The sequence below is a fragment of the Notamacropus eugenii genome, chromosome 3 (genome assembly GCF_028372415.1).
Source record: "Notamacropus eugenii isolate mMacEug1 chromosome 3, mMacEug1.pri_v2, whole genome shotgun sequence".
In the NCBI taxonomy this organism is placed as follows: Eukaryota; Metazoa; Chordata; class Mammalia; order Diprotodontia; family Macropodidae; genus Notamacropus; species Notamacropus eugenii.
This window is the reverse complement of record NC_092874.1, coordinates 196,018,575-196,042,263: the sequence shown is the minus strand read 5'-3', so window position 1 is coordinate 196,042,263 and position 23,689 is coordinate 196,018,575. Positions and strand designations below refer to the sequence as shown.

Here is a 23,689-nt window from a genome sequence, read left to right as displayed (position 1 = left end):
GAGTCAGAGGGATGAATCTAAGAGACACTGTAGTTAGAAAGTACAAGTTCTTTGCAACTAGGTTAAAGAATTGATTGAAATGATTTCCTCATTTATTTCTATTATCTCTATAAAGTTATTCCTACATTAAAAATATTCTCTAAAATATAATAAAAATCACATTTGAAGACTCTGAACCATCATTTTTAGAATATTTTATATCTATTATGCGCATTTAATTGAATTTTCATAGCCTTTGAGGAAAATAAATCAAATGAGCAATAAGTCCATTTAATCTTAAGCAATTTTTATTTATTTATTTTATTTATATTATATTATTATATTATACATAATCATGTATATAATTATATATTATATATATTTATAATTATATATTTATATATTATTTATACATTAGTGTTATGTATTATATTAATAATATATGAATATATTATATAAAAATGTATTTCTAAATATATATTTATATATAATTATATATTATATAATATTATATTATAATATATTATAATATTACATTACATATTTTATTTATTAACAGGTTTAGGTACTTCTTTGTTTCCACAAATAAGTTGTAGCTTAGGATCTTCTCCCACTAGCTTTAAAAAACCCCTTAAAAAACTTGCTTTTTACCCAAAAATCCAGATAGTCAATTTGGGGATGGGGGTGCTTGTGTTTGTGTTTGTTGTTGGTATCCCTTTTAATATCTAACTTAATTAAAAATCCTGTCTTACCTTGAAGGTAAAGCAAGTAACCAAATTGGATGATTTGAATTTCAGTCAAACATATGCAGCAGAAAGACTACTAAACCAATGATATCTTTGGCTATTTCATAGTTGAGTACGAAGTTGAATAAGTGATAGGATGAAGCATCTATGTGTAACTATAATGTTATTTTCACATAAAATTTATTTCAACAGTAATATAACTTTCATTATTTCTTCTTGTATTTTTAAATTGTTAAATAGTTGAATTTAAAAAATTGTATAATAATATTAACGCTATAATGACTACCACAGCAAACCCACAGGAAATTAATATTTGAGAAAGCTTCAAGAAAATATTTCCCATAATTTATTGTGATTGTTTACTCTTTGTTTCATGTGCTTCCATTTGGGAGCTAGCTCATGGGAATATGTAAAGTGTAAACCTCCAAGACTACATGCTTCTTTAAATGTTATTTGTTAAATTTCTTTTTAACCTTCAATTGAATGTCATAATGCAAACTTTTTTCAGTTTTATTATTGTTTTCTTTAGGCTAAAATAGCCAGGTTGACCAAACGCTTCGGAGCAGCCAAAGAAGACCTTAAGAAAAGACAAGAAGTAAGAATTAGTATTTATAAATTAATATTGGGAACTAAATGGTAATTTTTTTTTTTAAGGAAATGGTGGGTTTAATGGGAAATTTTATTTTTTTAAAGGTCTTAAAATTACCCCTACCACCTTTTTTATCCATTTATCCCCTTTCTGACCAAGCTCTTCCCTCTTCCAGAAATTTGAACCTTTTTTGTACCTTAGTTCTCTCTTTTTGTTCATCTTAATAAACTTAGTACATACTTCATGTCTTCATACTGATTACTTTAAGTCTGTTTGGTTCTTTTCTATGGCAGTCAAATGTTTTGTATATATTTATATCAACTGCTTTGAATTTTATTTCCCTATATTATTCTCTCTTGATTTTACACTTTAGTCCTTCAGTGTGCTTACTTTTTCTTTCCTTCTGAATTCACTGCAATTTGTCTTTATTGTCTCTATTATACTAAGATTATGGTCTTATAAAGTTACTACAAGGCTTTATAGCTATATTTAGAAGTGTCATATCTTTCTCTTTGTGGCCTTTTACTTTATTGTGTTTTTTCTTCTCTTTTAATCATTGATTTAAGAAGTAGTCTTCTTGACGATTCCACTATCTGCCTTACTATTCCTTTGATATCTTCTTTCTTTTCTCTTCATATTTGTGTTCCTTGATAGGTATGTATCCTGAAATTCCTCCATTACCCATTCTTTACAACCTCACTTAGGAAGTTCATTTATTTTCTTGACTATTAGTAAGCAAATACTGACTGTAACATGTAGTTCTTAATGTAATGTTCCATCATCAGCCTACAATTGATTACGATATACTAATTATTTCTAATCCACTATTTTCAACTGAAAGAGTGAGCACTTTTATATTTTCTAATTGTTTCCTAGTGTACATATTTTCTTTACTTGTTTCTTTTTCCTATCAAATTTTTAAAAATTGATGCCCTTTGTTTTAGCAACACATTTTTTTCTCAGCATATCCCTCTCTACCCTATTCAGCAAGCCTTCCCTTCTAACAAATTTGAAAAAGAAAGAAGTTTGTCGAAACCAAATATTGGTATACATGAGACTTCTATTTTGTTTTTGGAATATATACCTTGTGGTAGAAGAAGACCTCTGGATCAGAGGATTGGAACATTTTAGTTACTTTCTAAACATAATTTCGAATTGCTTTGCAGAATATTTGGACCAATTCATAATTCAAATTAGTTTATAATGGCACATTATAAATAGTACATTCATTTACCTGTCCACCCTGGCTCCTTCAATATGGCTTATTTCCATCTTTTGTCACTTGGCAACTTGCTGAGCATGTGGTAAAACTTTAGAATTATACTAACCTAATTTTCTCAATCACTGATTTGGAACAGGCTTTCTTGAAATTGTTAATAATTTGTGCCATTAATCTACTTTTCTATTTTTAAACCTATTCCCAATAGTTTTAATGATTACTGTTTTATAAATAATTTCAAGTCTGAAAGTGCTATTTATTAATCTTACTTCTTTCCTACTTTAAAAAATGGTTTTCCTTGATATTCCAACTCTTTTGTTCTTCCTTATGAAATTTGCTGTTATTTTCTCTAGGCCTGTAAAATAGTTTGATAGTTTTTGATAAACTTTGATGGTTTTGTTTGTACAGAGGAAACAAATTATATGTTGAAATATAATCATCAGCTTAAAAAAACAAACAAGTTCATGAAAACTAGGTTAAAAACCTGTTAACTCCTATTATATGTTCAGTTACCATGTCTTTTGTATAAGTCATTTTTATAGGCTTTCATCCCTACTACTTCTTTTCACATTAACACCATCAGAAGTTCTCTCACTTAACAGGCCATTATTTTAATGACTTATTTTTAGGTATCTTAATTATTATTAAGTAGTTCTTCCAGAGGATTACTTGACTCAAATAAATACCTATGGGAAGTAGTCAAATACAATAATACTCAAAGAAAGGCAACCCATGAAGGTTTACAAAGTGTCAATATTACTATGCCTTCCATTATTGTAGACTATTATTAATTGTATATTAGCAGCCAGCCCAGTTGAAAAACAAAAAATCTTGACCCAAGATTCACTAAAATATGCCTGTGTAAAAACACATTCAAATCTGTTCAAAGTTCCATACTCAGATATGTCTTTAAACTTTTCCTACATTGGAAAGAATTTAATAATAAGGCTTATGTTATTCAAGTCTTTTCCTCCCCAAAACAGAAATATGAGACCATGGAACATACATGTTATAGCTTAAACATTTTAATTATTTTCATTAGGAAAACTCAGAAAAACATAAGTTAGAACTGAATTACTTGACACTTTCTTCTCTGCACCCAGTTCAAAACGTTTACATTTCTTGATGGCCTTAGAATGATGGTGATGGCCTTCCTCTCAGACCTGTAGTTGAGCTGTCCGGTCTTCTTTTTCTTTCTTTAGAAAATTAGCTTTGCTTTATTTAACTGTCATGGCTTTAGTGCCTAAGTAAGTAGAGAGTCCTTGCCCTTTTTGTACTGTGTTACTTTATGAGGCTTATACTTGCTATACTTCTTGTGTTAAGATTTTAGGGACATTTGCTATGTCAGCTAAGATATTTAGAGAAAAATATGTATGTATAGGTAGTATCTCCACATATTTATATTATCTATATTTATAGAGATTTAGATTTTTATATGATTTTTCATTAAAGATTTTGGTTCGTCATTTAAATTCAGAAATCAAGTGAGATATACTTAGCACAGTGCCTGGTACGTAGTAAGTACTTAATAAATGCTAGTTCCCTTCTTTAAGTACCTAGTTTAGTACAAAGTATTCTGATAAGTGGTGCAGTGGAATAGTGTGTTGAGTCAGTTAGGTGTTAGGTCCAGAGTCAGGAAGACCTAAGTTCAAATCTGGCCTTAAAACAATTACTAATTGTGTGACCCTAGGCAAGTCATATAACTTGTTTTGCTTCTTTCCTAAACTGTAAAATGAGGATAACAAAACCTACTTTCCTGGGTTGTTGTAAGGATCAAATGAGATAATATTTGTAAAAGGGCTTAGTGTAGTACCTGGCACATAATAGATGTGCCCTTCCCCTCCCTCCTTCTGTGCCTAGTTGTAGGGAAAATATAAAATCCAAATAAGACTTGATCCCTGACTGTTTGCAGCCTTTTGTTCCATGGTAGGGGGACATGATGTACAAATAACTGGAATTTTTAAAATGTACATAATGTGACCAAGAAACTTGTGGAATTTCCGTTATAATGGACTTAAATTTTTTGTGCTACAACTGTTATGTTTAGGTCTATTTTCTTTATTATTTTAAGAAAGGAAGAATAGTTTAATTTACTATGTACAAATATCCTTTTTTGAGGGGGAAGGATTTATTTTACAGTCACTCTTCACTCACTGGTAGTTGTTTGGTGATTAATTAGTCAATAAATATTTACTAAGTACCTTACTGTATACCACGAACTGTGCCAGGGTCCCGATAGACAAAGACAAAATAAAACAATTCCTCCTCTCAAGGAGTTTACATTGTAATAGAAAAGACAACATCATATATTTGTGTGTGTGTGTGTATGTAGTTGTTGTTCACTTGTTTCAGTTGTGTCTAACTACTCATGACTTCATTTGGGGTTTTCTTGGCAAAGATACTGGAGTGATTTGGGTGGTTTGCCAGTTCCTTCTTTAGCACATTTTGTAGATGAAGAAACTGAGGCAAACAGAGCTAAGTGAGTTGGCCAGGGTTAGATAGCTACTAAGTATCTGAGGCCAGATTTGAACCTGGGTCTTCTCAACTCCAGGCCTGGTACTCAATCCACTGTACCACCCAGTTGCCCATGTAGAACACATAGAAAAATATTAAATGCAAGTTAGTTAGAGAGACAGGTGCTGGTGGTTGGGGGTGTTAGGGAAGGCTTTTTGTGAAATGTGGTGTCCCAGTAGAATCATCTTCTTTGACCGATGGATCTCTATGAATTCATAGGCTTATAAACCTAATAGGAAACTAAGCCTTATTTTATAGACAAGAAGTCTTTTGAGTAGAAGTTATCTTAGTTTCTGTTTACCATTTTTTATTATAGATCTCAAATTTCTTAACTTCTTTGATTTTTTTAAATTTCTTTTTTTCTGTATTCTCTTCTCCTCTCTTGGATGTACAGCTTTGCCTATTTCTTGAAGCAGAAATAGTGTCCACTACCATGGACATGTTTAAAATGATTTCTCTACTTTTCTGACTTTTTGTAAGGTACTCAAGTTCAGTTTTTTTTTTCTTTAGCCTTTCTCTGCAAACCTGTTACCCTGATATTGGTGACTTTGTAGCTTTTATTATAACCCCTATACCCATTTTCCAAAGTTCCTAAAAACTGATGCCCAAAAAGTCATTTGAGTACCTACTCTCTATATAGTGCTTGGCTTGTACTTGAAAGGATGGAAAAGATAATATACTCTCTCTCCTCAAGGGCCTTAATTTCTAATTGTAAAGACAAACAAATAAATGAAAGCATGTTAAATTAAAAACTATATACAAGTGCTTATTTAAATACCCTAAAGTATTTTTGATTACTTTGTATGTATTCTTTTATCAACATTGATCCCACCTCTTCACTTATTAGTAGACTCTTTTCATGAAATTATTTAGCAGTAAAAAAAAATAAAAGAACTTCATCAAAATAAGCCTTACAAAATTTTACAAGACTGGGCGGAAGTGGAGTCAAGATGAAGGAGTACAGAAGAACTCAGCTAACCTGTCCCACCATTCCCCTCCAAACAACTTTAAAATAATGCCTCACATAAAATTCTAGAGTCACAGAGCCAACAAAAGACAAAAGTGAGGCAACTTGGGAGTTCAGAAAGAGAGGTCTATGACATGGGGTGGAAAACTAGCCCAGAGCCCACAAGAATGAATCACCACAGTGGTGTTAGATGGTCACAGCAAAAGAAGAAGTAGCTTCAGGAGCTCTCTAGCCAGCAATGGTAAGGGGGCCTGATAACTAGGCAGAGATTACCAGGTACTCCTGTGTTAGTTCTGGATTCAGGACCAGATGATGTTTGGTAACTCCATTGCCTGTTTTCACTTTTTGGTCATAGTTCAAGGGCAGAGTAGAAAACTTTTAGTCAAGAGAGACTGGAAATCCTAAGAGGGACATTATCACTTCCAGCTCCGAGGGATCGAGGGGTCCTGAAGAACAGTTATTGATTGCAATCCAAAAGGACCATAGGCTCTTCCTGGTTGAGAGTGTAAGTGCAGACCAAGAAAACAGTGACTACATCTCTCCCCAGATCACACCACCTGGGAAGCACCAAAAACTTTCAAACCCCCAGAAGTAGCTCTGAAAACAGCCGTGTGAAAAAAAAAAACTTGAAGCTTGAGACACAGTCCCTCCCTCCTTCCCTTCACACTAGGAACAGAGCCCAACATTAACATAAAGTTCCAAATCAAGAAATAGGTAGAAAAATGAGCAAACAACAAAAAAGAGCCTGACCATTAAAAGCTATAGACAGAGTGACAGAGAAGATCAAGACACAAACTCAGAAGATAAAAAGTCAAAACAGCTACAAGCAAAGCGTTAAATTAAGAAATGCGAACTGGACACAAGCCTACTAAGAATTCCTGGAAGAACTAAGAAATTATTTTCAAAATTAAATAAGAATGGTAGAGGAAAAAATAGATAAAGAAGAAAGGAAAGGAAGAAAATAATGAAAATAGCTTGGTTAAAGAGGCCCAAAGAATATTGAAGAACCTTAAAAAAATAGAATTGGCCATATAGAAAAAGGAAGCACAAAAGGTCACTGAAGAAAGAAGGTCCTCGGAAATTAGAATTGGGCAACTGGAAGCTATTGACTCCATGAGGCATTAAGAAACAATAAAACAAAGTCAAAAGAATGAAAAAGTAGAAGAAAATGTAAAATACCTCTTTGGAATAAAAATTGATCTAGAAAAAAAAGATTGAGGAGAGACAAATTAAGATTTATCAGATCATCTGAGAGCCGTGATCAAGGAAAGAGACTCAATATCATATTTCATGGAATACTTGTGGAAAACTTCCTCATTATCCTAGAACCAGAGGATAAAATAGAAATGGAAAAAAATCCACCAATCATCACTTGAAAGAGATCCCCAAAATGAAACTTCCAGGACCATTCTAGCCAAATTTCAGAGCTCCCAGGTCTTCAGGAAGCCAGAAAGAAAGCATTCACAACCATGAAGCCATAGAATCACAAGATTTAGGAGTTACCAGATTAAAAGACTGGAGGGCTTGGAATACAGTATTTTAGAAGGCAAAAGAGCTAGGATTATAACCAAGAATAACCTACTCAGCAAAATTAACTGTAATCTTTCAAGTGGAAAAAAAAAATGGTATTTGATGAAATAGAAGACTTTTCAAGCATTCCTGGTGAAAAGACAAGAATTGAATAGAAAATTTGACTTTCAGACATACGACTTGAGAAACATAAAAAAGTAAATGTGAAAGAGAAATCATAAGGGATTCAACAAGTATAATTGTTTACCAATAATTTGATTTTACATAGAGTGAGGGCATGGCAGTGATGTTGGAATAATGTTTAAAAACTGGATAGGTGAGATAGAAAAATCTCCTAAGAGAAGGGGAAGGGAGAGGAAGAATGAAGAAAATTATTTCTTATAAAAGAGGTGCTGAAGGAAGACCTTTTACAGTAGCAGAGAAAGTGGTAGGAGCAGTTAAAACTCACATCTAAATTGATTCAAAAAGGGAATATACATATACATACATATAAGTACTCAATTGATAATAGAAATGTATCTTAACCCAATAGGAAAGTAAGCATGGAAGGGGATAAGAGGAAAGAATGGAGGACTTGATAAAAGGGAGGCCAGATAAAAGAAGGGAATAGTCAGAAGCAAAACAGATTTTAGAGAAGGGACGAAATAAAAAAAACAAAAACAAATGGAAGAAAACAGGATGGAGGGAAATACATAGTAATCATAACCGAATGTGAATGGGATGAACTCATCCATAAAATGAAAGTGGAGAGCAGAGTGAATAGAACCAAAATCTGGCACTGTCTTGTCTACAGAAAGACTTGAAACAGATAGATAGATAGATAGATAAATAGATAGATAGATAGATAGATAGATAGATAGATAGATAGATAGATAGATAGATAGATAGATAGAATAAGGGGTTGGAACAGAATCTATTAGACTACAGAGGAAATAAAAAATGCAAGGGTGGCAATCATGATCCTCAGACAAAGAGAAAGCAAAAATGACCTAATTAAAAGAGACAATCAATGAAACTATATCTTGCTAAAAGGAACCATAGGCAATGAAGTAATATCAATACTACACATAGGCACCAAATGACATAGCATCCAAATTCTTAAAGGAAAAGATAAATTATAGGAGAAAATATACGGTAAAAAAAATACTAGTGGGAGGGGACCTTAACTTTCTTCTCAAAGAACTACATTAATCTAACTATAAAATAAAGAATTCAAGAAGATTAATAGATTATTAGAAAAGATAAGATAGCTCTATAGGTGACATCTTTACAAAAATTCACCATGTATGAGGGAATAAAAACCTGACAAATGCGGAAAAGCAGAAATATTAAATGTGCCCTTTTCAGACCATGCAATAAAAATTACATTTAATAAGTAGGAGTGGAAGTATAGATTAAAAGCTATTTGGAAATGAAGTAATTGAATCCTGAAGAGTGAGTCAAAAAACAAATCGTAAAACCAGTAATTTCATTAAAGACCCCAGTGAGAAACATTCCAAAATTTGTAGGATACAGCCAAAGCAGTATTTAGGGAAAAATTATGTCTCTAAATTTATACATCAATGAAAAAGAAATAGATCAGTTAATTTGACATGTATCGAAAAATGCAAGAAAAAAGAACAATTTAAAAAACCCAAACTGAACACCAAAATTGAAAATCATGAAAGTCAAGGAGAAATTAATAAAATTCAAAGTAAAAAAAAAATTTAATAAAACTAGGAACTTGGTTTAATGAAAAGACAAACGGAATAGATGAATTATTGGTTAATTTGGTTTAAAAAAAACCAAATTGCTGTTAACCCAAAATGAAAAGGGTGAATACTACCAATGAAGATGGAATTAAAGCAATTATTAGAAGCTATTTTGCCCAACTATATACCAATAAAATTGACAATTTAAGGGCAGTAGATGAGTATTTACAGATATATAAACTATCCAGATTAACAGAAAAAGAAATAGAATACTTAACTCTATTTTAAAACAAGAATTATACAAGCCATTAATGAGCTCCCTAAGAATAAATCCTCAGGAGCAGATGGATTCACAAATGAATTCTAGCAAATATTTAAGGAACAATTAATTCCAATATTATACATACTAATTGAAAAAGTAGCTAAGAAAGGAGTCCTGCCAAAATTCTCTGTATGACACAGATATGGTTTGGATACTTAAACCAGGAAGAGCAAAAACAGAAAAAGAAAACTTATAGACCAGTTTCCTTAATGAATATATTTATGCAAAAATTTTAAATTTAGTACTAGCAAGGAGATTATAGTAACATATCCCAAAATCTTATATTATGACTAGTGGGATTTATACCAGGAATGTAGGATTGGTTCAGTATTAGGAAAACTATCAGCATAATTGACCATATCAGTAACAACAAAATTCATGTGATTACATCAATGGATGTAGAAAAAACTTTAGACAAAATATAATATCTATTCATATTAAAAACACTAGGAAGTATAGGGATCAATCCAACCATTCTTAAAGTGATAGTGTGTATGTAAAACCAAAAGCAAGCATTATTCTTTGGCAAGGATAAACTTGAATCCTTTCCAGTAAGATCAGGGGTGAAGTAAGAATGTCCATTATCATCACTGTTTTTCAGTATTGTACTAGAAATGCTAGGTGTACCAATAAGACAAGAAAAAGAAGTTGAAGGAATAAAAGTAGGCAAAGAGGAAATAAAACTATTACTCAGAAGATGATACATGATGTACTTGGAGAGCCCTAGAAAATCAATTTTAAAACTAGTTGAAATAATTACCAACTTCAGCAGTTTTAGGATTGAAACACAAATCAGTGTTTCTATATGCTACCAACAAAACCCAGCAGGAAGAGATGGAAAGAGAAATTTATTTTCCAATCTGCCAACAATATAAAATACTTGGGAGTCCATTTGCCAAAGCAAACTGAGAGATTATATGACAACAATTTCAAAACACTTTTCACACAAATTCAAATCTAAACAATTAGAAAAGTACTAATTGCTTGTGGGGTAGGCCAAACCAATATTATAAAAATAACAGTGCTTGAACTAATTTATTTATTCAGTGCATACTAAATTACCAAATAATTTTTTTATAAAGCTAAAAAAAATAGTAATAATATTCTTCTGGAAGAATAAAACATCAAGAATATCAAGAGAATTAACTTTTTTTTTTTACAGTGTCTAGCAGTTCCAGATTTAAAACTGCATTATAAAATGATAATCATGAAAATCTGTTACTGGCTAAGAAATAGAGTGGTAGATCAATAGAATTAATTAGGTACACAGTAAAAGACCATAGTAATTGTGTTATTTAGTAGTAGACATACATATTTATATATAGGTATACATACATTTATATACGTACATACATATTTATATTTAGGTATGGTATCAGAGACCATCTTTTTAAGTATCTGTTAACTTCACAGATCTACCCTGATAGCAATTATTTTTAGCCTCATTTTGGCACTTTTTCTTCTCTCCCTGTCTCCTTCACCTCCACGATGATTAAACATAGGTGGTGTTTTGCTAAGTCTGGAGGTTCCCTTTCACATCTAGATACACTGTATGGCTTGATTTTGTCTGTGTCATACTGAAATCTACCCATTTTAGCAGTGTTACAGAGTCCCAGCAATGGAGGGGACTTAATAGACTTGGCATTCCAACCTAAACCTTTTCAGGAAAGTATCCTAAAACATGTCCAGCAAGAAGTCATCTAACCTTTGTCTCTATTGAAATGGGCAACCCACTGCACCTTGAGGCAACCTATTCCACTTTTAGAGAGCTAAAATTGTTAGGAAGTTTTCTCTTACATGTACCTTAATTAAATATTTTTCTGTGCAACTTCTGGTTGCTACCATTGCTCATAGTTACACCATTGGGTCAAAGTAGATCAAGATTAATCTTCCTTTTACATGATAGTCCTTCAAATACTTGAAGGTAACTACCATTATTTCCCATTGAAAATTGGGAAAGTCAAATTGATTCTATTGTGTTACTGATTTTATTCTGTATCACTCCCGATATTTTTGTAACTGCCTAAGTCATGATTCATTTGCCTTGGAGTTAAATTTGGAAATTCAGCTTTTCTATAAGTTACTTATTGTCTGAGTGAAGTTTGGAAGTTCAGTTCTCCTGCTAATCACTGTTCTATTCTTGCCTCAAAGAAATCTCATCCTTAAAAAATGCAAGTAGATACCAGGGTAGTCTGATCCACCATCACTAAATTGTCCTTGCAGGCAGATTCCAACAATGAACATTTCTTAGCTACAGGATCAAAGAAAAGAGGGCTTTGCGCTTAGCCTCTCATTCTCAATTTCCAGTCAGTCATGTTGTTCCTCATGCCTGTGATGCTGCAGACTTTGTAACTGATAATACCATTTTTGCTGTGATGCTTTTTTTCCAGATGCTTTTTCTTTTGTGTATAAAGGAAAGCTGTCCCCCTCATTTGGGGTCTTTTCTAAGAAGGCTGAGACCGTTTATTAGCAAATTTGCACTTTGTCAATAAATTGATTGTGTTGAACTGTGCCTCCTTTTACTTTGGTTTCTATTGCAATAGGCTCAATATTAACCCAACAGTATCTTCAGCTAATAATCTTCACATGGCATGATTTGTCTCCTTAATTTCAGTTCTGGTCTTTTCATCAAGAATCCTTGAAAGTCCTCTATTTCATTGAATTACCATTTTTCCCCCTGAAGTATTATACTCAGTTTTGCTGAGTAGGTGATTCTTGGTTTTAATCCTAGTTTCTTTGACTTCTGGAATATCATATTTCAAGCCCTTCCATCTCTTAATGTAGAAACCGCCAGATCTTGTGTTATCTTGATTGTATTTCCACAGTACTCGAATTGTTTCTTTTTAGCTACTTGCAGTATTTTCTCCTTGACCTGGGAACTCTAGAATTTGGCTACAATATTCCTAGGAGTTTCTCTTATAGGATCTCTTTCAGGAGGTGATTGGTGGATTCTTTCAATATTTATTTTATCCTCTGGTTCAAGAATATCAGGGCAGTTTTCCTTGATAATTTCATGAAAGATGATGTCTAGGCTCTTTTTTGATCATGGTTTTCAGGTAGTCTCGTAGTTTTTAAATTGTCTCTCCTGGATCTGTTTTCCAGATCAGTTGTTTTTCCAATGAGATATTTCACATTATCTTTTATTGTTTCATTATTTTGGTTTTGTTTTGTAATTTTTTTGTTTCTCATAAAGTTATTAGCTTCTATCTGCTCCATTCTAATTTTTAAAGAACTATTTTCTTCAATGAACTTTTGAACCTCCTTTTCCATTTGGCTAATTCTGTTTTTTAAAGCATTCTTCTCCTCATTGACTTTTTGGACCTCTTTTGCCAATTGAGTTAGTCTATTTTTAAAGGTGTTATTTTCTTCAGCAATTTTTTGGGTCTCCTTTAGCAAGCTGTTGACTCACTTTTCGTGGTTTTCTTGCATCACTCTCATTTCTCTTCCCAATTTTTCCTTCACCTTTTACTTGATTTTCAAAATCCTTTTTGAGCTCTTCCATGGCCTGAGACCATTGCATGTTTATTTTAGAGATATTGGATGCAGAAACCTTGACTTGTAGGTCTTCCTCTGATGGTATGCATTGTTCTTCCTCACCCAAAAGGATGGAAGAAAATACCTGTTCATCAAGAAAGTAACCTTCTGTAGTCTTATTTATTTTCCCAGCCTGTTACTTGACTTTGAGTCCTTTGTGAAGAGGAGGGTATACTCTGGGAACCTGTAAGTTCTCAGTTCCTCCAAGGTGACACAAATCAAGGGAGAGGAGTTTACTCCTTTCCTGACCTGTGTTCTGGTCTGGCAGCTACTGCAAACTTTTCTGCTCAGAATCCGCAGTAGAATTCCCTCTTCAGAGCCTCCACCAGCTCCACCACACCAGCCAGCACTCCTCGCCCCACAGTTGCCACTCAGGGCTGAGATCCAGATCAGCAGCTCAATTCCCCCAGGGTCTTTAAGCCAAGGGCTCCAAAAATGGACGCTGCCACTATACAGTTGCTGCTGCTGGCAGGGCCAGATCACATTCCCTTCTTCCCCAGGTTGAAAGAGCTTTCTCACTGACCTTTGAAGCTGTCTTTGATATTTGTGGGTTGAGCAATCTGAGAACCACAACTGCTACCTGAGATTCTGCGTCCCAGTGTGCTCTGGTCCTGTCCATGCTGCAGCCTAGGCTGGGTTGTGCTCCACTCTGCACTTGGTGCAATAGACCTTTCTTATTGACCTTCCAGGCACCTTGGGCTGGAAATCTCTTTCATTCTGTCATTTTGTGGCTTCTGCTGCTCTAGAATTTGTTTAGAGTCATTTTTTACGGGTATTTTATGGACTATTAGGGGGAGCTTCTACAGGACCATCCTTTTACTCCACCATCTTGGCTCTGCCCCCCATCTGTAGTATATTTAAAAGGAAATGTTACTTTTTTTTCTTTCCTCCAAATGCTGACCACTCTTCTTATGTATAGATTCCTTCACATGTGTTAAATATTCTTAAAAAATTATTTACCATCTCTTGTCTGTTGTTTTCATTTTTCACGTAGTATTTGCTTCTGTAGCCATATTCTAATCCTGAGTTCTTTTTCACCAAATCTCTGTGATAACACATCATACTTGCTTCCTTTGGTTAGTCTTAATTCATATTTTAGACATTTGTGCAAAAAAAAATTTTTATCATGGACTTTATTTTTCTATTTATTCTTGGATATATCCTGTGAAATAACAGTCTTCTCTCATTCTTTTATTATGTTTATTGCTCTATGTGCTATTCAGTTTGACAGGTATATTCAGGCAGTTTTAGTTTAAAGCCTGTATCCTGTTTTCCATGCATGAGATAACTTTATCTTTGTCAGGTAATAGGTACATTCTCTAACTGATCTTGAAGCCATAATTTAAGTCATATCCAGAAATCCAAATACTTTTCTTTGGAGCCTCTACTTTTGACAAGAATGATGAGAACAGCACTTAAGACGCTATTGCTATTAGTTGCTCAGAATTTCACAGTCTGTAGCAAGGTTTTCTAAATGCTAGTTAATTAGCTAGTTAGTGCTTGTCTGGTTTGTCAGATATTGTCCTGACACTTAACATGTCTTAGATACATAGCCTGGGAACACAGTAGACTTTTAAGTTAAGCATCTTAATCGTAAAGTCTGACGACCAGTTCTTATCTCTTCTTTCTCTCCCTAGTACTAGATGACTTTCTCCTTTTATCACTTGTTGCTTTAAAATGTCATGCCCTTGAATGTGGGAAAAGTGACATACCTTTTTTATCGCTCTGAAATAGATATGAAGCAGCCTAGAGTTAATCAGATCTAATTTATTTTATCTACTGTATTGAATTATGACTAGTAATAATCAGAATTGACACCCTCAGATATGAATCCTAGAAGCATTGGCTACCATCTTATCTGACTTGGCCATTCAGCTTAGTTGTTCCCTTTATAATATACCTAGAAGGTGGTTAAAGAACCAAATCATTTCCATTTATTATTAGAACTAGGGTACCTCATCTTCGTACCTCATGAAGGCATCTCATCTTGAATAAGATGAATTTCAGATTCCTGTCAAAGCTTTCATTTAAGTTGAAACTGGCCTTAGATGTGTAGGAGAGCATCTTTTGTAGACAACTAGTTTTCATCTACATTTTACCTCTTCCTTTCTCTTATCTCATATACAGTTGTTATACTTTAGATTTCTTTTACTTTCTATTTTCACTTTGCTGTTTCAACTTCTCATAGTGTCTCGATTTCACTTACATAATTTCACAATACTTCCCCTTCAAAGCTCTGCATTTTATCTTATTAAAATAAAATTGTTTAGACTTCATTTTGGGAATTTTTACAGAGTTTCAGGATAGTCCCTTGGGTGATTGGAACCATACTAGATTATTTTTTTTTACTGGGATTTCTTACCTAGATCCTTAATCAATTTTGATGGAGTAAGAATAAAATGAAATTGAAATTAGTATATAAAGAAACATGTTGACAGTATATCTGAAGTTTTTGATTGTTTTATTTGTTGTGTGAGACATAAAAACTTTTATGATTCTGTTTTTTTCTTTTCAGAATCCACCAAATCCCCCTGTGTCACCAGGGAAGTCATCTGCAAATGAAGTTGTCAGCATTAATAACTTAACTTATAGGTGAGAACTAAAAGCATTGTGCATAATATTCACATTTATAGGGGAGCCAGTTTAGATAGGAAAGCCATAAAATATAATCATAAAATCACATTTAATCGTAATGTATACTGAATTAATCTTTTATGTTTTTTCTGTGTTCTATTTCTTTCCTGCTAAAATTTAATATCTGAATTCAAAATAATTTTCCCCTGTAAATCATTAAAAAAAAGAATTTGTAGTAAAGGAGCATTATTTTAAGTAACTTAGAAATGTTTGAGAAAACTTTTTTGATAGATAATGTTTTTTGAAGCTGCTTAATCTTTGCCTTCTCGTTGAAATTAACCAGTCAATAAAAGAATGGTCATTCTCCAATTTTTTTGGCCACATTGTTTGGAATTAGTTAATATCTCATTGCTTTTCTTCCTTTCTGCCTTACTGCATCCTGTCTTTACTGCAGAACCAAGTTTTTGTAGCCTTTTGATGCTTTCCCCTTTTTATTTATTATTGTTTCTCTATGTTCTGTGTGCATTCTTGGGAATGGTGATGTTTAACATTTATTTCATAGAAATGCTGGCACAGTGAGACAGATGCTGGAGTCGAAGAGAAGCATAGGAGAAAGCACACCATCACCTTTGCAACCCCCTGTCAATGCAGGTAACAAAGTGTCCCTCACCAAAATAAAAATGCATTTTAATAAGTTTTAGGATCTGTATTTTTGCCTTTTTCTTTTTAAGCATTTACAAACGGAAATGAAACTCAAAAGAAATATGAGTACATTTGTCTATATTAGCACACGAAATAAAATTATACTATTGGCATCAGTATTTAAGGGCAGTCATCCTAAAGTTTTAGATGAGTAAATCTCAGATTGGGTATCATTTTGACCTAGTTTTATGTTGTAGATAAATATCTAAATGTTGTCCTCATGTGCTGACTACCTTGGCATCAAAAATTCCAAGCATTTAAATGTAATATGTAGTAGCTCAGAAGTATAGAAATCAAAGAAACTACTGAGCCCAAGTATTACTCTTATTGTTTTGGTTGGGTTTTGATTCCATTTTCATCTCTATAGCCACTATTCAGTTTTTGTGGCACATTCAGATCAGGCAGTGGGGGTCTGTGTGTGTGTGTGTGTGTGTGTGTGTGTGTGTGTGTGTGTGTGTGTGTGTGTGTGTGTGTGTGCATTCTGTGCATTCATTAACTATCACAGGTAACAGGAAAAACTTGTTGCAAGGAATAAATATTCCCTGATAATAAAATTCCTGGTGTTCAGATAGTTTTTGCAATGACCTCATCATATTGGTTAATGGTGATAGTAATCTTTGAAATGAATTTCTTATTTTAGTGGCTTTTGAATTATGTCTTAGGTTTACATATTGCTTTTTATTAATATCTGTTGATCAATATTAGTTCTTCATTGTTTATTTTTTCTAGTAGATTTTTCGGAAGTTAATCAGGTCTTGACATTGTGTCCAACAGAATAGGCTTTTATTAGCCAAACAACATTTCTTTGCACGTTAATTATCATTTTCAAGCTCTCTTTATACTAATGAATGCAACATATCATTTTATTAAAAATTGTTCTGAATGCTCAATTGTTTTAAGTCTAAGATGTGGTTTATAACAGTTTTCATACTATCTGCAAATTATCCTAATATTTGAAGGTTTGTATTACTTTAACCTAGTTGATAACTAAAAATGGAAGTGGCTCACTGAAATTCTTAATAATCTTCTTTCTTTATAGTATCTTCAGCCAACCTTGCTACCCCTCAGACAGTGGTCAGTGGTCAACCTAAATCTCAAGCTCCAGTAACCTCTGGTTCCTTGACGGCATCAGTTCTTCCTGCACCAACTACAGCTCCAATAGTTGCTTCTACCCAGGTGTCTAGTGGAAACTCACAACCCACAATATCTTTACAGTCTTTGCCAGTGATCTTACATGTACCTGTTGCAGTATCCTCCCAGCCTCAGCTCCTACAGGGCCACACAGGGACTTTGGTCACTACTCAACAGCCTGGCAATGTTGAATTTATTTCTGTGCAAAGTCAGTCTGCAGTTAGTGGTCTTACCAAAAATCCAACACCCTTGCCATCAGCAAACCCAACTAAACCAAATAACAGCCCATCTGTACCCAGTCCTAGTATTCAGAGGAACTCTCCAGCTAGTGCTGCATCATTAGCAACAACACTTGCGGTACAGGCTGTTTCAGCAGCACATTCTATTGCACAAGCCACAAGGACTTCTTTACCTGCAGTAGGTACTTCAGGACTGTATAATCCAGCCAGCAATCGAAGTTCCATACAGATGAAAATTCCACTAGCTGCATTTGGTACTACATCTGCTGCTGAGCCTAGCAGTACTGCAGTTCCATCTAGAGTTGGTAAGTTATCATGGTTTTTGTGTTAGTGATGGCAGTGAGGGAAATAGACTGACTAGGCTAGAGTTTCTAGCTACTTGTATAAAGAAACAGAGTAAATAAAATTCCCTTAGAATCAATTATTCTATATTCACATCTCTATGTGTGTGTGTGTGTGTATGTACATGCACATACACACATATATTCACATCTAAATAGGAAAAAAATGACCGGTGAATTTTATTGGGGGTAAGGAGAGGCTAAAAATTGTGTACTGTGAAGTTTTTTTTAAAAATAATAATATACCTTCTATGCATATCAAACAAGTTATTTTAACTTTTTTCAGAAGTTATTCTGAAACAAGTATTTTGTATAAATAATCCATGTGGATTTAAGCTTTCAAATTTCATATTCTTCATCTGTATTTTCCTTGGTATCTTGGGGTTAAGAGTGGGAGAGAGGGAGGTGAAGGGGAAGAAACAAGGAAATGAGCTAGTATTATCGGATTTTTTTGGCAGTAAAAAACCATGTTTAAGAGTGTATATTTAGCTATAAAACTTTTTACTTATAGAATGCTCACAATATAAGCAACTTATGTCTGAAATCTTTCAAATCCACCTGTATATTTCTTACTGTCAAGAAGGCCACATTTTTCTTTAATCTTCAAGTTTAAATGGTGTTTCTGATCTTACTTCTTCCTAAGCTCTTTTCAAAAGACAGATGTCAAGCAGCAGATTCCAGGGTTGTAAAATTTCCCAATTATTGAATAAATTCTGAATTAAAAAATAACCTTTGAAAATGAATAACACCAAGCATTTTATAATAACATATCAAGCATTTTGTCATAATCAGCTTTCTTTTAGTAAACGTATCTTGAGCATACATATGCATATGTGACCTGACCTATTCAGTAGCCTACTCTTTGGCACCTTTTAAATATCAGTAGCCATTACTTGGTAGTAATGATGAATACACAAACTAGGGTAGAGTTCAATGATATTTCAAGGTCCAAATACTAGTTTAATCACAGTTTAGGTTTGTCAGACCAAGATGCACCATCAACTCAATCAGTGCACAAAGCTGGTCAAATAGTGTGTGCTGCTCTGTGTGTGTAAGTATCTGTGATAATTTGCAGTATTAAAAATCTTCCTTTGGGTTACAAAGGCATTGTTGAACTTTCATTTTCAGCTGAAAAAGAGCTAACTGATTGTTCTATAAAGTATGTGAAAGGAAGAGTAGGAATTCTCATCTCAGGGTTCAGAAGATTCACGTTTATAATGAAACATCCCAATATTGCTAGCATGGTTACAAATATAGTCATAAATGGGTTTGATTGGTTAATGCCTGTTAATAGAGTATAAGTTGCTTAAATATACAGCAGTTGTTCCATGTAAACAGATCCATATTCTAGGATGTCTTAAATCTTGATGATACTTCATATATGTATGTGTATTTTATTTATGTACGTATATATAGTATTTATGTGTTTTATGTATTTATATTATATTTATATATATATTTTAAAATATATTTTATATGTACATATTTTTATACATGTATATATCAGAGTATGTTATTCCAAATATAGGCATGTGTAACATTCGAAAAAGATATCTCTGAATCATCAAAGAAAGATTAAATTGTGTCCATTTGATTTTATTTTCATATATCTTAATGTATTAAAATTCTTTTCAATTAGTTATCCATGTATAGTGTTTCTTTTAACATTATTAAGCAGAATATTAGACCAACCAACACACCCTATTCTCCAGCTGTGTAATCGTGCAGCCAAACCTCTAGTTTGATTTTTTTACATTTTTCTCAATACCAGGATGTCAGGGTGAACCTTAAAAAAGAATTGGTTGTGATATTAGCATCTAGTATTCATTGATTGTTACTACTGAATGAAATGAGAATTGAGAACTATCAGTCTTACTTGATCTTCACAGTTATCTTGTATCCAGGCGTTATTATCCTAATTTTACAGATGAGGAAACTTCAACTCAGAGAGATTAAATGATTTACCATGATCACAAATCAGAAGTTGAACTGAGGTATATGCTCACTACTAGTATAGTAGTCTTTCTGCTATCACCATACTGTTTCCTAAGTCATACCAGGGAGTTCTGATGGAAGCTCCTTAAGTACCTATATTCATCAGAAATTGTTGAATTCATCTCTAAGAGATGCTTTAATTAATAAAAGCAGATGCTTATAAGAATGTATTCTTTAGTTGGGCTAATTCGTTCTCAGTTTAGAAATATTTTGAAAATTACAAAAAAAGGAAAATTTCTATCCCCTTTACTGGCTCTTCCTAAAGGACTGTGGAATAAAGAAAGAGAAAGGTGTACAGATCAAGTTGGCTGTTGTATTCATTAGTTTTAGTTTCTTCTGTGACTTGGCCAAACATACTTATTTAGTCGTAACTATTTTCAAGAAAACTTGAGAATATATTACCCTCTTAAGTTAGTTAAGTAAAAGTTTGCCTTATTTTTTCTAATTATTATTTTATTAATAGAGTATGGCAAAATCATCCCCCAGACATCTTTGATTAACCTATGCAATTAATTGGTGGTCACTCTTCTCTATGTAATTTCACAAAAATTGCTTTTGTGGGGGTCAGGGGAGGATGAGGCAGAGTGATGGACTTGTGCTTTCATTGATTATTCTACAACTTGACTTAGAGAGTTGCTTGGCATGCTTAGGGGTCATGATCTGACCAGGTGTGACTGAGGTAGAACCTGAACCTAGGAGTTGTTTCAATTACTTTCAGAAACTTAAGCAGTTGTGTGTTTATTCACTTTTCTTGTTATATAGTAATTAGCAAACTAATGAATCAAAATCACTGCTCTGAAATATCAAGAAAGACAATTCAGTTATGAGTTTTGAGAAACATTATAGTTATTTCACACCATGAGAATGGTTCATTATTAGCAGTTTGTCATTCTTTAAACTGACTTTGATTTTATCAGCTCCATCCCAGGAGAGCAAAATTTATTTTTTTTTAAGAGAAATTCTTTATTTTCTTTAAAGTATCCTAACTGTTGGAATGATTTTGTTATGCTGTATGCCACTCTAGTTGAAAGGAAAATTGTTTTTGATTCCTTAGAGAACCAGACCAACAAAACCACAGATGCTTCTGTGAATAAGAGGACAGCTGAGAATACACCACAGGTAGGATTATTTTTCATCCTAAAATCTTAAATTAAAATCCAAAGGGATAGGATCTCATTATTCTCTCATGACTTTTTTAACCAACTAGTTTTCATAACTTCGTTCAGATGCTTTTATCTCTTTAAATGGTTGGCAAGAAGAATATATTCTTCTATAATGGAACTGTTACTAATGTTTTCCATCATAGATAGTACTTGTTTTAATGTATTGTCTAATCTGTTTTGATTATACACATGAATTCTTAGAGCAGTCTGATTGGGTACTATGAAACATTACTAAGAATTCAGTCTTTGATTAAGGAAAAATACTTGATGTTTATCATCCTTCCATAAATAATTCTTTTCTTGATAAATTATAGGTTTTCAGTTGTTTCTTCATCAGAGCTTATCAGCTTTAACTTAAAGGGAAAGTCATTAAGAGAGTAATGAGGAGCTTTTTAGCAGTTTGATGAAACTCATGAGCCTTCTACCTCAATCCCTAAGTAAAAACCTGATATTCTACTTGTGAAGTCAGAAGTCATGGGCTAGGTCACCTAGCATTCTGAAGTTCTGATTGAGCATGGCTTCTATTATGTTTTACATATACACATCTACTTGCCACATCGTAGGTCTTAACCATACTGAAAAACATCTGCAATTAAAAATACAAAAATTCTTTAGTATTCTAGGAAGGAATGACTGGCAGATGTGTTTGAAAAATTAGGACAGCTGTCTTATGTATACATTCAGTCTTAATTATATTCATTTTTAGGGATAAATTAGAGCATAGTTTCTTTTGTTTTATGAGGGTTTTTTTTTGTTTACAAAATGTTGTCAATTTGTAGTAGAACCAAATAACCAAAGTAGTTTATTGGTTTTGATTAGTTTGATTAAATATTAACTATATTATTAGTTTATGATTGGTTTATTTCATATTTCTCTTTCTCCACTGCAGTTTACAAAGTCAAAAATTTTCCACTATCATATGACCTTCATTTTATAGAATTTCAACCAAAAAACAAAATGTGCTGTGACATTTTATGAATCTATTTAAATGTGACAGCCATAATTATACACACACACACACACACACACACACACACACACATATTACCAATTCTATAGTCTATGTTACATGCTATTAAAAAGGAAAGATTTGGATGGGAACATCAAGGGGGAAGATACAGACTTTCCGTGGAAGATTCCTGGAAATAGCATCTTTTAAAATGAATGTTTAAGTAGAAATGCAGTATAGATAAAATATAGAATATTTTGAAATCATGTGCAGGGATTTTAAATGACATTTGTACAAAAGTAACATATACTTAGAATTTCGTGTTCAATGAACCAAAGAACTTAAAAAATCATTCCCCTGTAGCATTGTTAATGAACATTTGATCAGTTGTTTTGAAAGCTAGATTAAACAGGAAGAAATTTCATCAGAAAGAAATGAGAGAATAAATCATTCTTAACTTCTCTTTGGGGAATGTTGTCTTTGACTTGGAGGAAGAGGATGTGCCAAAAAATATTAGAAAAGGAAAAGGCTATCTGGGTATATAGTCTATTAAAGCAGTAACTAATCAGAAATGGCAAATATCCTACCTTTGAACTAGTTCCAGTTACAGTACTGAATATACATTGGAAATAACTAATGTAATAAATTTATGCATGGTTGTTAGAGTCAGCACCTTAGGATACCTTAGGACACCTTAGGATGCATGGCCTGATGAAACATACAGAATTTGACAGTGCAAATACTGTATTACTCAGTGCTCTAAAGATACAGTATATGTGGGGAAAAGATGAAGCACATCCTTATCTATTGATGGCTACTGTGTATTTGAGTAATATATTGTCTAGTCATAGGACTCAATTCATAGCCTGCTTTCATTGGTCAACAACGTTTGGTGGTTAGTTTGCAATTGCATTTTACTAAATGATGGAAAGAAATTGTAAAGAATTTTGTTCTAGATTTATTTGTTGAGAGGGCAAAAAATAGACATAGATATGCCGTCGTCAGAAAACCTAGCAAAGGAGGAATTCAGAAGCTCCCCAGAAAATGGGGATAATAATTAATGTTTAATATTATTCTAGAGAATCCACACTGTTCAGTTTTCTCATTATATCTTTTTTCTTTGCCTATGCTTATTCTTTCCATTTCTTTTTGTTGTCTTATTGTTATAGCTAGCATTTCTAGTACAATTTTGAATGGTAATGGTGATAATAAATATGCTTGCTTTACCATTGATGTTATTGGAAAGACCTCTCTAGCTTATCCCCCTTAAAAGATAATACTGGCTCTTGATTTTTGGATAGATACTACTTCTCATTTTAAGGAAAGCTTTCTTTACTATGCTTTCTAGTGTTTTTAACAGTAAGAGTTGTATTTTGTCAAAAGGTACAATGAACAATAGTCTTCTTTAAAGAGGAAGGAAATAACATTTTGCTTTGTTACTCAGCACAGATTTATTTCAAAAAAGGGAAGACCAATAGGTGCAACAGTTATATGCAAGAATCTA

At 33.1% G+C, this 23,689-nt stretch overlaps 1 protein-coding gene across 6 annotated transcripts in view; it reads left to right on the top strand.

The window, feature by feature from the left end:
* Positions 1–23,689, top strand: part of ATF7IP (activating transcription factor 7 interacting protein) — a 127,745-nt gene that overhangs the window by 78,421 nt on the left and 25,635 nt on the right. For all 6 annotated transcript variants that reach the window (XM_072653886.1, XM_072653888.1, XM_072653885.1 and 3 more), the window contains exons 6-10: positions 1,255–1,320; positions 15,607–15,683; positions 16,228–16,316; positions 17,407–18,042; positions 21,128–21,192. In XM_072653886.1, coding sequence (XP_072509987.1) covers positions 1,255–1,320; positions 15,607–15,683; positions 16,228–16,316; positions 17,407–18,042; positions 21,128–21,192 — 933 coding nt within the window. The remainder of the gene's footprint in view (positions 1–1,254; positions 1,321–15,606; positions 15,684–16,227; positions 16,317–17,406; positions 18,043–21,127; positions 21,193–23,689) is intronic.